General features: G+C 50.1%; 1 protein-coding gene across 10 annotated transcripts in view; it reads right to left on the bottom strand.

Annotated features, from left to right (window-relative positions):
• The window catches only part of ATXN7L1 (ataxin 7 like 1), a gene marked incomplete at its 5' end in the record, with an annotated part of 246,286 nt that overhangs the window by 59,764 nt on the left and 172,466 nt on the right, over positions 1 to 14,056 (bottom strand). For 3 of the 10 annotated variants that reach the window (XM_081243478.1, XM_081243477.1, XM_081243474.1), the window contains one exon: positions 5,011 to 6,201. The exons of 5 other annotated variants lie outside the window; for them this stretch is intronic. In XM_081243478.1, the coding sequence (XP_081099604.1) occupies positions 5,011 to 5,725 (715 nt within the window). Of the gene's footprint in view, positions 1 to 455; positions 489 to 5,010; positions 6,269 to 14,056 lie in introns of those variants that run through there. 2 more of the 10 variants (XM_081243483.1, XM_081243482.1) reach the window with 2 other exon arrangements.

Consider the following 14,056-nt stretch of genomic DNA (forward strand, 5'->3'; position numbering starts at 1 on the left):
TGAGTACGGGCATTTCAGCAGGGCACCTGACTCTCCTAGGGAGAGGGGGAAAAACACCTAATGTGGCAGCTTTTAAGGTACCCATCAGCCATAGCCTGAGACCTCAACCCCAAAGAAATGACCAAAGAAAGGAAAAACCAAATCCTTTTACTTTTTTTGCATTTCCATCACAGGAAATCCAGAGCATGGCCTCAGCCACTGGCTGTTCTAAGACCACTTGCTTCACTGTGTACAGCCTAACCATCCATGAGGGACTCCAGGGTGCAATCCCAGAGACCAGCTGAGCAGGGGGCTTGCAGACACCATGTGGGGAGCCCTGGTGTCTCCACAATCCTCTCGCCTTACTACTCTCCACTGGGAAAAGTCCACCAGGTTCTCAGGCCATTGCATCTCAGTAAAAATTCGGAACCCTCCCCTCCCCCCATGCTTATTCACTGAGATATTTTTATACTCACAGCATCAGTGTCCTGCATTTAAAACCTCAGCACAGACGCCTCACGAATGGCTGAGCCGGCCGCCAACACCCAGTGTGGTTCCCTGTACCAGTTTTAGAAAGAACGCATTGGGAATTTTCCAATATGGTGTTTAAGGGATCAATCCCCGCCCCGCCCCTGCCCCCAACAGAGTGTGCGCACCACAGTCCCTTGTGGCCCGACACGCTTGTGTAAACTCACTTGGGCTTAGGCCAGCTCCTGGCTTGCTCATTTGACAGTGCTGAGTCTCTTTCAGCCCTCACCTCTGAGAGCAGGTGCTTGGCAAATCATTAGCCGGGTTCTATTTTATCAATGGATTCTATCTGCTTTAGTAGCTGCGGTCAGGATGCTTTCCATAAAGGACAACCCTGAACTCCAAGGGACCTTCCAAAAGTAAACTGGAGCCAGAGGGTGAGAGGCACCCCTGGCCCGGGGAATCATGCAGGAGAGGCACCCCTGGCCCGGGGAATCATGCAGGAACCACGCTAGCTGTATCCTGCAACCACTTGGTGAGGGGGTGAGGCAGGTATCCCCCCATTTTACAGCTGTGGAAACTGAGGCAGGTTGCATTTCGGAAACCTGTCCAGGGTCTGTTAAGGCTCGGAAGTGGAGCGAGCAGGGGTAGCATCTGAGCTGTGGTCTCATTTGCCACAGTTGTAGCTGGGCACTAAATATAGTGCCATGGTGGTTAGAGGGGGGCTATTGAATCAGCTTTCCTCAGCAGGGGAGGAAATGAAGACACAGGAAAGTCAAGTGACTAAGGCAGGCAGCAAGTGGCAGGCAGAGGCGTGCCAAGCAGCTCCTGTGCCAGGAGTGCTCGTGAGCTGCCCAGGCGCGCACTCCCTCCTTGGGCTGCGGTGCCTCTTTAAAAGCTGTCAGGGGGCTTCCCTGGTGGCGCAGTGGTTAAGAATCCGCCTGCCAATGCAGGGGACACGGGTTCGAGCCCTGGTCTGGAAAGATCCCACATGCCATGCATGGAGCAACTAAGCCCGTGTGCTACAACTAATGAGCCTGCCCTCTAGAGCCTGCGAACCACAACTACTGAAGCCTGCACGCCTAGAGAAAGCCCGTGCGCAGCAATGAAGACCCAACGCAGCCAAAAATAAATAAATAAATAAAAGCTGTCAGGGCCTGAGTGGCTGGGGAGGTGTTCCTTCAAGCACAGGTGCCTGTCACCAGTTAACTTATACTAGTTCTTCTTTACCCCTCTTCACTGGCTACCCAGATGGGCAACACACACCACCTGGGGCCCTTTGACAAAAGCCACTGTGGGCCGGTGCCTACACTGCTCGTGCCAGCTCAGTTCTCAAATCCCCCTAGGCTTTGGGTTGGTTTCTCGGCCATGTGGTCACTCTGTGCCCATTCATTCAGTTAGGAAGAGAAGCAGCATTCCTTGGGTGCCTACTATGTGTCAGGCACTGAGCAAGCTACTTTTACACCTACCAGCTCATGCAATCTACCCAACAACCCCCCAAAGTGGATACTGTTAGCCTCCTCGTTGTAGATGGGGAAATTAAAGCTTAGCAAGATTATGAAACAAGGCCAAGGTCACAGTGGCCTTGGCAGTTAGAAGGTGAGCCCAGGCCTGCCTGGCCCCAGAGTCAATGCCCTTTCCACCATGCCACCCTGTGGGACACTGTCCTTCCTCTACACGTAAGCAATACAACTTGTCTGAAGATTCTAACAAAGCGTCCCCGATTTTCAGAGCTGGCCCAGGATACAGCTCTGAAGTTAGATAACTTGGGATGCTTTCTACATCTCCCTCTCTGAGGCATTCCCCCACCCCACCTGCACTCTTCTATTGGTTAGTTATACTAAGGTATACATTTCTGGTATCAACCACTGCTGGGTAGGATTTGGGGAGTCCCAGGGACTTTCCAGGGCCCTGATGTACTTCCATCAGCCCCCAAGGATGCCCTCACTAGACGTTTAACCTAGCTGAAGGAGAAACCCCCCTCAGCAATATAGACCAGTGGGGAAACAAACACATGTACACACTGCTGGGGGTACTTCCAAGGGATGACAGTTCTCTGGAAAGCAACCTCGTGTTGATGACATCGGTTCCAAAGCACTCACAGGGCTTCCCTGGTGGTGCAGTGGTTAAGAATCCGCCTGCCAATGAAGGGGACACGGGTTCGAGCCCTGGTCCGGGAAGATCCCACGTGCCGCGGAGCAACTAAGCCCGTGCGCCACAACTACTGAGCCTGTGCTCTAGAGCCCGCGAGCCACAGCTACTGAAGTCTGCGCGCCTAGAGCTTGTGCTCCACAACAAGAGAAGCCACCGCAGTGGGAAGCCCTCGCACCGCAACGAAGAGTAGCCCCCGCTCGCCACAACGAGAGAAAGCCCGCGCACAGCAACGAAGACCCAACGCAGGCAAAAATAAATAAATAAATAAATAAATAAATAAAAGAAATCTATTAAAAAAAAAAAAAAAAAAAGCATTTGATCTGGTAACCTGGTAATTTAGTCTGGAAAATAGACCTCAAGGAAATATCCCCCCGCCAAGAAAAGTTCAAAGATATTCTCAGCAGCATTGCTTACAATAGTAAAAAATACCATAACCAACCTGGTCTATGATAAAACAACTGAAAATGACAGGTATGAGGGTTATCTCAATCTAAGGAAATGTGTATGTGAGCCAGTACTACCCAAATTCACAAGAAAATTAAAAATATCACCAGTATATGCAAACACTAATCATTACTTTATAAAAATGTAAAACATTTAACATATATATATATGAATATATAACATAGATAGAAAAGGAAAAACGGGAAGGATATAGGATGCCTCTATTTTTGTTAAAATTGTTTTTTAAATCCATAAAAGAAAAACAAACAACAACAACAACAGAAACACTAACACATCCTTAACCAGAGAGGCCAAAGGGGAGAAAACAGGTGCAAATACAAAAGGAGGAAAGAGAGAAAAGCATGTGTTAAAGTCACACCTCATTCATTCACTCACTCATTTTTTAAAGCATCTCTTTGGCACGTACCATGCGCCAAGCACCGAAATATAATGGTGGTGATTAAGTCAGACACTGCCATGGCCCGAGGGTTCCCTCAGGGAGAGGACACACTCTCCAGGTCCTGGCTGGCCACCACTTGGTCACCCTGAGAGTAGAGAACAGGGTCCCCTCTGAAGGTGGGCTGCCACCTGGAGGACCTGAGGCCAGTGAACAGCCTGCCTGCCCCATGGGACAGAGCTGCCATCCTCGCCTTTTATTGCCCCAGCTATTCCCGTGTGTCTGGAGCCAATATGGTAGTGGAGGCGTTGACAAGGAGTCCCACCTTCATGGTATTAACTTCTCCGTCAGAGTGACCTCGGCCCCAACCACCAACATACCCACTGTGCAAGTCACATGAGTGTAAAAACAGAACCACCACAGCTAAGGTGAAAACTGGTGGCTTCCAGCTTTACGATAAGCTGTTGGATTCTACCTTAAGATGGCACAGCTGACACCATCCCCGCTCCAGGGGCACTGGAGGGACAGGAGTGGCAGGCAGCCGGAAGCTGGGCAAAGCTGGGGTATCTTTGGTGGGAAGATACAAGAACGGGGATTCCCAATGTCTAAAATACCTGAACAGCTGGGCCGAATCTTCCCAAGACTGTCTTGAGGCCACATCAGTGGCCTTTACCCAGGTGCCTTGGGCTAAGCACATGAAAAGCCCTGGGCCCTGTCACAGGCATGCGTGGTCCACGCCTCAAGGAAGGGCCGCAGGATCCTGAGGCATGAGGTCGGGAAAGAGCCCAGGCCACTATCCACCTGAGACTTCCTGGTGCCGCCCAGGGCTCCTCTTCTTGGAACAGCAGGGCCAGGGCTCCCAAATCTGTATTTTTTAAAAAGATCCCAAGGTAATTCCCTTGCTGTACACAAGCTTCGGGAGTCACTGGAAATGTGGACCAAACACTGCTATCTTTGGAATCAGAAAGATCTGGGCTCAAATCCCAGCTCTGTCACTCATTAGCTCTGTGATTTGGGCAAACAACTTAACCCCCTGAGCTCCAGTTTCCTTACCTATACAGTGGGAACAATAATGCCCACATCATAGGGTTACGCGTGGGACAGGTGCCCCTATAGTACATTGAGGCCCCCCATCTTAGCACAGGTCCCATGCTGTAATTGCTGGTTTACTGGTCTAGGCGTCCTGTCACTGGACACACGGAGAGCAGATGTCCTGTGCCCTCTCTCGTCCCTGGCATTCAGCCCAGGGTCCGGCCTTGGTAGGCACTCACTACAGTATGTATCACTGTTGAAGAAATGAGAATGTGAGGATCGATAACACATGGGAGGTGGCTGCCCCGGTGCCAACTCACAGGAGGCACTCCACAGAAGTTCCCCTAACACACACAAATGTAGATAAAAAAAAAAAAATACAAGCAGTAGCTTTCCTAAGGGGGCAGTTCCCTACCTTCTCCCTGCCCCTGAATTAAAACCATCCATTTACAAGAATCCTACGGGAGCACAACTGTTTAAGAAATATTGGCTGAGGAAGGAGAGGCCAGGGCTGCTGGATTCCTGTCTGTACCGACCTCCAGTTTCAGGAGTGCAGGCCACAGTCTCTAGAGGCGCACAGTCCCAGCTCACTGTGAAGCTCGCGGCGTCCCCCAGGAGAGGCTTCTGTGGTCCGACGGCCGTCACAAATAACGGAAGCATTTCTGTTCTCCTTGGAGTGGCAGTTGGCAGTGGCAAACAGGAAGCTGTCTTGAAGCAGGGTGTGGTTCTTTCTGTCCTCTCAGTGTACATGTACGGAGACACCGCTTGTTTTGCCCCCTCCAGTCCCCTTCTCTTTCCTTCTGCTCCTTTTTTTTTTAGGAGCAGAAGGTCTGAATTATTTCGGTGAAAACACAGCTTTTTACAAGATTGAAGACCAGCCATCACCACCATACAAACGAAAACCAAGGGTAGGAAGGAGTCTAAAATACAGCAAGGGTCTATTTCGCTACCATCAGCTACTTGCTGGGGACACCGAGTGAGCCCCCGGCTGTGCGTGAGTGGGCCTGAGCCCTCCCTCAGTTTCCCCGTGGGCACGCAGGAAACCAACCCCGCTAGAAACCAGGCCAGGTGCGCTGCCAATCGTGCTCGGGCGCCACCAGTCCGCCAGCTGGCCGGCCACCACCGTGGACTCAGGGACCACTGTGTGCACACACCGGACCGAGGACCATCCGCGACGAGTAAAGAAGGAAAAACCACAGGTTGCCAGTTTCCAGCAATTTTTGAAGTTTGAGTGAAAGAGACCCGAAACATTGCTGAGCACCGCTTGCATATAAAAATGACCAAGAAAAATCAGTAGCGAGTAGGTAAATGCATCAAGTGTGTTTGGAGCTGCACATAAATGCAGAGGACTGGTGGGGACGGGCTGGTCAGGTTCAGTGCAGCTGCTTCCCAGGGCTCGGAGAGGTGTGCTAGAAAATTTTCCACTCCACTCCTCCCCAGGCCCCGAGGCCGGCGCCTCCAGAAGGCCTGTCCAAAATAGACCGGTCCCCAACCCAGCCTCCTACTCCGGACCTCGTCCTCAGGCAGCAGCTCTCCCCACTCCGCCTCAGCCCTGTCTCAGCGCCAGCCCACAGCCCAAGGGCACCGCCTAAGCTCCACCTCGGGCTTGCTGAATGCATCGTGGGCCAACAGCACGCTCTGCTTGCCGTGACCTGGGCCCAGCCCCACGCCATCCTGTGTGGCAAGCGTGCCCTGTGCTCACACTTACACATCCCAGGGAGACAGCCTCGCTGTTTGGATAAGGGGGCTGAGCCCGTGACACGCTGGGCAGCGCAACTCGTGCGAGCCGTTTCCTGGCTCCTGGCTGAGCGCCCTGGCCAGTCAGAACGCACCGCTTCCCCTTTAAGAGAGCACGCCCAGATGCGATTAGGGAAAGGCAGAAAGAAAAGCCCGGAAAGACCAGGGTCGTATCCCGAATTTGGCAGATGAACTCAGGCGCGCGCACGCGCGCGCGCACACACACACGCATCTGAGCAGCCACTGTATGGGAAGGGTCAGGGCCTTCCTGCAGCCCGACGGCACGATGGCCCCTGCAGGCTTCCCCGGGGACCAGGCTGAGGCCAGGGGCCCACGCAGCCTGCAGGGGCCTCAAGCCTTTCTGCTTCCTTTTCCCTCAGGGCCTGTCTGTCCTGATGGGCAGAGTCCACTGCAATACCCAGCACTATGCTTTGGAGAGAGTAGAGACGTCATTATAAAGATTGAAAATTACTTTCGTGGGACATTTTAAGTATGAATTCAAGCGGAGAGTTTTCGTTCATTCCTTATATTTAGAAAGTTTATTCCCTGATCTTGGCAAGGGATAGTAGATTTGGGGGGGGGGGATGTCTAAAAAAGACAATGGGTCCCAAAAGGCCACATGCTGTATGATTCCATCAGTACAAAATAGCCAGCATAGGTAAATCCATAGAGACAGAAAGCAGATTAGTGACTGCCAGGGGCTAGGGAAGCAGGGAGCGGGGAGTGACTGCTTAAGGGGTACAGGGTCTCCTTTGGGGGTGATGAAAGCATTTTGGAACCAGGTAGAGGTAACGGTTGCACAACACCGTGAACAGACTGAGTGCCACTAAATTACAATTCAACTGAGCGTGCCCCCTGCACTCAACACCACCAGAGGCGTGGGCAAAACACCTAGGCCACCCCTCCGGCCTGACCCCTGGACACACCCCTACCCTCACCCCAATAAGGAACAAGCTCACGCGCCCCCCTCAGCGAGCAAGCAAGCAAGGGAACCTGTTGCTTGATCTTGTTAGCCCCCTGCTGCAGCAGGGGTCCCAATAAAGCCTTGCCTGAAAAAAAAAATTACAATTCAATGCTTTAAGATGATTAATTTTGTTATGTGAATTTCACCTCCATTTAAAAAAACAGCAGTTTAGTGTGTTTTAGGTATTTTTATTTTCTTTTATCTTCTACTAGGATCTCTCCTATGTTTCATCCAACGTTTCTTTGTAAAACCTGCCTATTACCTGATAAATCTTAAGTTAACCCTGGCGGAAGAGTATACGCCTTTTAATAAGGAAAAATAAAAACAAACCTCGAAGAGATAAAAGCTTTCCAAGACTCAGAAGTAAGCCTCTACTGGAGAATTTCAGATCATGGGAAGATGGCATCATCTCAGACCATGGCACGTAAGCTGGGCAGTGCTAACTTGGCCTTTGTAAGGCTGTCTCGGGCTGGGACCATCTCCAGCAGCTTGATCATATAACCAAAGCCAGAGAGAGGGAGTCTCCCATGGGAGAACTATTCAAGGAGAACATGATTTTGGGTCTCTGACTCTGGGCTTCCTTTTCCCCTGTCGCAGAGAGAGTTTCTTCCCAGAATATAGCAGAATCCGTTTCTGGCTGGGAAAGGGCTAGGCCGCTTGGCAAAGCAGGACTGGTTTCTACAATTCCATTTCTTTGGAATGGAGCCAGTGGGAATGAGGGGGTGTGACTCGACCACCCACCCAACCCAGCCCTACAGAGAGGGCTGGAGACAGGGTAAGGCTGTGCGCCGTATCCTCCAGACTCTAGGCAAGAGGGTCAAGGGCTCATGGGCACACTTCCCCTGCTCAGGGGACTGTCAAGAGGAGGCCTGCTGAATGTTGCAATGCTCAGAAGAAGCACAGATGAGAGAGCAGGCTCTGCGGCCCGGGAGCCTGAGTCTTCCCAGAGACAGCTGTGAGCGACTTTCCTAGTATCTGTTTGCTGAGAGTGCCAGGATGACCTGGGGGACAGAGATGTGAACAGCTTCCATGCGCCAGCTCTCCCAGAGCCCTCTGGTCCTTGTGAAGTACCTTCCCTTCCCTCTTGCACTGTTCTCTCTCCTCATCTCAGGCGCCTGGTAATAAGTAGGTGGACTAGGTTTTCAGCAAACAGATGGCTTAAGAAAATAAGATGGGGACTTCCCTGGCGGTCCAGTGGTTAAGACTCCACACTTCCACTGCAGTGGGGGCGGGTTGGATCCCTGGTTGGGGAACTAAGATCCGGCCTGCCGCGTGGGGTGGCCAAAAGAGAAGAAAGGAAAAGAAGCAATATTTATACTGCTCTGGCATCTGAGGAGCCGCAAGTTTAGAACCTTAATGCTAAACACAAAAACAGGCTGGCTCAACCCAATTAAAAAATGGGCAGGGACTTGTCTGGTGGCGCAGTGGTTAAGAATCCTCCTGCTGATGCAGGGGACACGGGTTCGAGACCTGGTCTGGGAAGATCCCACATGCTGCGGAGCAACTAAGCCTGTGGGCCACAACTGCTGAGCCTGCACTCTAGAGCCTGTGAGCCACAACTACTGAGTCCGCGTGCCGCAACTGCTGAAGCCCACATGCCTAGAGCACGTGCTTCGCAATGAGAAGCCCACTCACCGCAATGAAGAGTAGCCTACGCTCGCCGCAACTAGAGAAAAGCCCGTGTGCAGCAACGAAGACCCAAATGCAGCCATAAATAAACAAATTAATTTTTAAAAAATGGGCAAAGGACTTGAACAGACATGTTTTCAAAGAAGATAATCACATGAAAAGATGATCAACATCATTAGTCATCAGGGAAATACAAATCAAAACCACAAGATACCACTTCACACATACTAGGATGGCTACGTATATAAAAAACAACAACAAAAAAAGCCCCAAAATGGAAAATAACAAGGGTTGGTGAGGATGTGGACAAACTGGAACCTTTGGACACAGTCCGTGGGAACGTAAAATGGTGCAGCCTCTATGGAAAACAGTATGGTGGCTCCTCAAAAAATTAAACGTGGAATCACCATATAACCTTGCAATTCTTCTCCTAGGGTACACACCCAGAAGAACTGAAACAAATCCCTGTATGTGAATGTTCACAGCAGCACTATTAGCAATAGGCAAAAGGCAGAACCAACCCAAGTATCCATCAATGGATGAATAAATAACAAATTGTGGTATATACATAACACTGGAAAATTATTCAGCCATAAAAAGGAGTGAAGTACTGATACATGTTACAACATGGATGAATCTAGAAAACATTACGCAAATGAAAGAAACCAGGCACAAAAAGTCACATATTATATGAATTCTATTTACATGAAATGTCTAGAATAGGTAAATCTACAGAGACAGAAAGCAGACTGGTGGTTGCCGGGGACCGAGGGGAGGGAGAGGGGGAAATAACTGCTTAACGGGTATGAGGTTTTATTTTGGAGTGATGAAACTTCTGGAACTAGACAAAAGTGGTGGTTGCACAACACTGTAAATGTACTCACTGCCACCCAATTGTTCACTTTAAGATGGTTAGTTTTACGTTGTATGCATTTCATCTCAAAAACAAAAAACCCCCAAACTCTGCAGAAAGTAAGGGCCAAGACAATCCACAAACAGAAAAATCAGTTTCAGAATAACTGAGAGTTACCTTCAAAAGCCTTCTTGGAATCACCTAAAGGAAATAATCTTTACGTTAAGGTAACTAAGGCGACCAGCAGGAGAGAGCACATAGGCACTCACTCCAAATCGGAAGTCCCTAAATGTGACCGATTCAGGTCCACAAAGAAGTGTTAATTTGTCTTGAACAGACAGCTGCTCCCACCACCCCACACACGGGCACGAAGGCTGCCCTGGCCACTTACAGATGGGACTCTGAGGCACAGCTCCCCTCTGCCAGCCCCCTCATTCCTGATACAGCCATCACTTCCACCGAAGAGACTCAGGTCTTAGACCATGAGGTTGGGACAGGGTCACAGACTCCCAAAAAGCAAGAAGAAACCCCACAGGTAATCATTCTCTGCTACCCGCTGCTGGCCCCTTCCAGGGCTGTTAGCCTCTTCAGAGCTGTAGCCAAGGGGCCACCCAGCCTGCCTTCTCCACTGCAGGCCCCGAGCTCTCCAAGTTCACAACAGGCCAGAAAGCACCACCGCGGGACAGTCTCCCCACGTGAGCTGCTCTGTGATGCCCTCATGTCCATCCCATTTCTGCCCTGTGGGGGTCACCTTGAACCAGTCCAGTTTCCCTTCCATAGGACACCTTGCCAAATGTTTGTTCCCCGAAACCTCTTTCTCCGGGATAAATACTCCCAGACATCTTTTAAAATCACTCCTCACAAAAGGTCATTTTCACTATTCTCCTGATCTCTGGGTCCCCTTTGGCTCTGACTGTGCTTCCTAAACTGTGCCACTCAGAAGGGAGAACATCACAGGTAAAGTCTGGGCAGCTCCCAGCTGTCTGTTCTGGGTATCATTCTCCTGTCAAGGCCACCAGACATCCAAGCTAGATTTCTTATTTCTTTAAAAAAAATATATATATATATATATTTATTTATTTTATTTGGGGCTGCGTTGGGTCTTCGTTGCTGCGAGCGGGCTTTCTCTAGTTGCGGCGAGCGGGGGCTACTCTGTTTCGGTGCGTGGACTTCTCACTGCGGTGGCTTCTCTTGTTGCGGAGCACAGGCTCTAGGCACGTGGGTTCAGTACTTGTGACTCGCGGGCTCTAGCGCGCAGGCTCAGTAGTTGTGGCGCACGGGCTTAGTTGCTCCAAGGCATGTGGGATCTTCCCAGATCACGGATCGAACCCGTGTCCCCTGCATTAGCAGGCGGATTCTTAACCACTGCGCAACCAGGGAAGCCCTAGATTTCTTATTTCTGAGGGCTGCATCACCCGAGTCTTATTTCACATGCTTTACTGCCAAGCTGCTTATCCACAGGTGTCCTTTACAAATGTCATCTGGTAGGAGTCAGTCCACTGCTCTGGCCTGGGGAGATCTTTCTGGACTCTGACTCATTAATATAACTCTTCTCTCTCCTAAATCTACTGCTTGAAAAATTGGATAATCCTGCCACTAATGCTATTCTTCTTCCAAATCCTCCTTTATAATGTGGAAGGGGACAGGGCCAAGCGTGCAACTCGATCTATCCCCCAGGGTGACAGCGACCTGTGCACAGTACTCCAGAGGTGTGACTCTACTGAGCTACCTGCCATTCAGGGCAGGTGTGTCACTTGGCCACACTTCATCTTCACTGGTACGGATCCCATGGATGACTAACAAATGAGGCTGACAACAGCCCTCCTGCTACCAGCGGTTGAAGGACTAAAAGTAAAGCTCTTAGCAGTGCCTTGCACACGGTAGGCAATCAAATGTGCCTTTATAACTGACAAGAAACACAATGATAGAAGAAAAGCGGTTTTCCAACTCCCAAACTACCCTCCTTACTGGCAACCAAGTATAGACATTAGGCAGCTGAAATCGATACAAAAAGAATCGGTGCCCAAGGGCTGGTGTCTGAATCCCCACACCCTCCTTCCAGAATCTCCACGCTCTGAGGTTAATAATATCACCCTTCCAAGGCTATAGGAAGGAGTCAATGAGATCAGGCATGTAAAAGAGGTTTAAAAGTTGAGTCAGGCTATGCAAACATAAAAGAAAAGTATTATGATTATTACTGCTATAAATCTCTCCAAGATACCACTTCCACTAGCAGAAACCTGCCTGTTAAGCCAAGGAAAAACCGACACATGCACTCAGGCTGCCAGAAGGCAGGTCTTTCAGCTCAGAGCAGCTGAACTCCTGCAAAGCAACTTCCCTTTCCCAAGGATGGCAGGATTGAGAGGGTTTGACCAATTCAAATGCAAAAGCCCAAGGGCGAGGATGACTGGGAAACTTTTCAGTATTCACTGCCATCCTTCTCCAACACAAAGGCCTGTGGGTTCCCTTCATGGCTCTTCATTCACTCTGGCCACGAGGTTATCTATACAGTGGGATGGGGGCACCCGTAGTCACCGCTAGCTGAGAGGCACACAATCCGACACACACCTCCAACCTGAGGCCTTCAAAAGGTCAGTCTCCAATCCCATCCCAGCCTGACAGACAGGAGGAGGAAAAGGGGAGTGTAACAGGGGCCCCATCCATAGGGGCAGATTGGAATCAAATCAGAACAAAGAGTTTCTTAACCTCTGCGTTGCAGCTGGTGCATCCAGTTTGGATGGGGGCACTGAGAAGGCGAAGGTCTGATGGATAATGTGCGTGCCGGAGCTTGGGCTCCCCAGCTCCACCGTGCAGGCTGAGCCCCCATCCCATCTTTATACTGGGACCAAAGGGCTCGACCTGTCCCCACCAGCTCAGCGGGGCTACCGTGAGAAAGCACAGGCCACGCTCTAAACCGTGGAAGACCGAAAACAAGCCTCATCATTATTCTCCGCAAGGTGAGAGGAAAAAACTACACAAAATACAAAATAAACCACCTCACTTTATAGAGATGAGAGAAACATGGAGGAGAAAAAGAAATCCACTCGTGGCAGCCCTGGGCAGTGAGAATTATGTCACGCCTCGGCCTAGGTCACATATACTACCTTGGAAATTTCCGTTTCGACTGTCCATTTTCATTTCATGTGTAAGTTGCTGATGCTGGGGTGGGTGGGTAGTGGTGAAGTTTGTCAAGGAGGGACCCACATACCTGGATCAGGGGAGACTCCCTGCTCAGAAGGCCTTTCACAAGGCCCAGATGATGGGCCTTTGCGATTTGTTTGGTTTAAAATATTTAAGCCGAGGCCCAGTGAAGTGTCTCATTTACGACGTTCTTCCTGGACCATTAAACGGGGATTCCACACTCTTACGCTGATGAACGTGCTACGTAGCCATGCAAATTCCGGGAGCACAGACACGGAGATGGGAGGTGCTCAAGGTACGCTCTCAAGGGCCGATTTAATTACACAGCCATTCAGGGGGCAAAGCAGACCAATTTTTAGCCAACTGTCTGGTAAATATTATGGGAAGCCTTTTCATAGAGTGCTAATGCGGGCTTAGTGATTTCGATCGTGCCCGGCTTCAGTTCTCACGCAAACACGCACGCGGTCCCCAAAGATGCTACCGCCAGAGCCAGAAAAATCAAACAGATTTCAGCCAATATGCTATCTTGCCGTTGAATATTCTTATTTCCTTTTAGTACTATAAATCCTTCAGTATCACTGTCATTTACATGAGGACAAACTGGAAAACCCACTCACTTTCCAGCGACCGGTCTTCCTCTGCCCCTCCCCCAGGCTCTCGGCAAGTCCCGCCGCCCGGCTTCTGGGCCGGCTGCACTGCTCCCCAGGGTTGGACAAAACCACCACCACGAACCCATTTCGGACGTTTGAAACAATACCCAATCACTGCATCCATTCTCCCAGAGCGTCCCAGAGGAAATGGCATCATTACTTTCATTTTACTCCGTTTGTGACCAACCAAAAGCAAACAACACGTCCTGAGACAATTATCAGGGTATCTGATGTCGGCGGCTGGACAGTATGCTCGGGAATGTTATCAAATGACCTCGCGGAGAAATTAATTTTCAAGAGCTAAAATAACCTTCTGCTGCACATGCCCGGCCGTTTCTCTAAATGCAGAAACGGATTTCACTTTCAGCAGTTAGAAAACTCTCAGGCATGCCCGTTTTTTCAAAAAAGTCTATAAATAACCCAGGATCAGCAAAATTTATGCAAAACATCCTGCTAGAAGAAATGTAAACTAAAACCACTTACAGAGAGACTCGGGCTGCCAACTTAATCTGATTCTACGACGACTGTAAACACGTTGCACTTTTGGAACCTGAAGCGATCCATATTAGCACGGATGCCATCACAGAAAAGAAAAAGAAAAAAAAGGA

This window comes from Mesoplodon bidens (genome assembly GCF_964165515.1).
Source record: "Mesoplodon bidens genome assembly, chromosome: 9".
NCBI classification, from domain to species: domain Eukaryota; kingdom Metazoa; phylum Chordata; class Mammalia; order Artiodactyla; family Ziphiidae; genus Mesoplodon; species Mesoplodon bidens.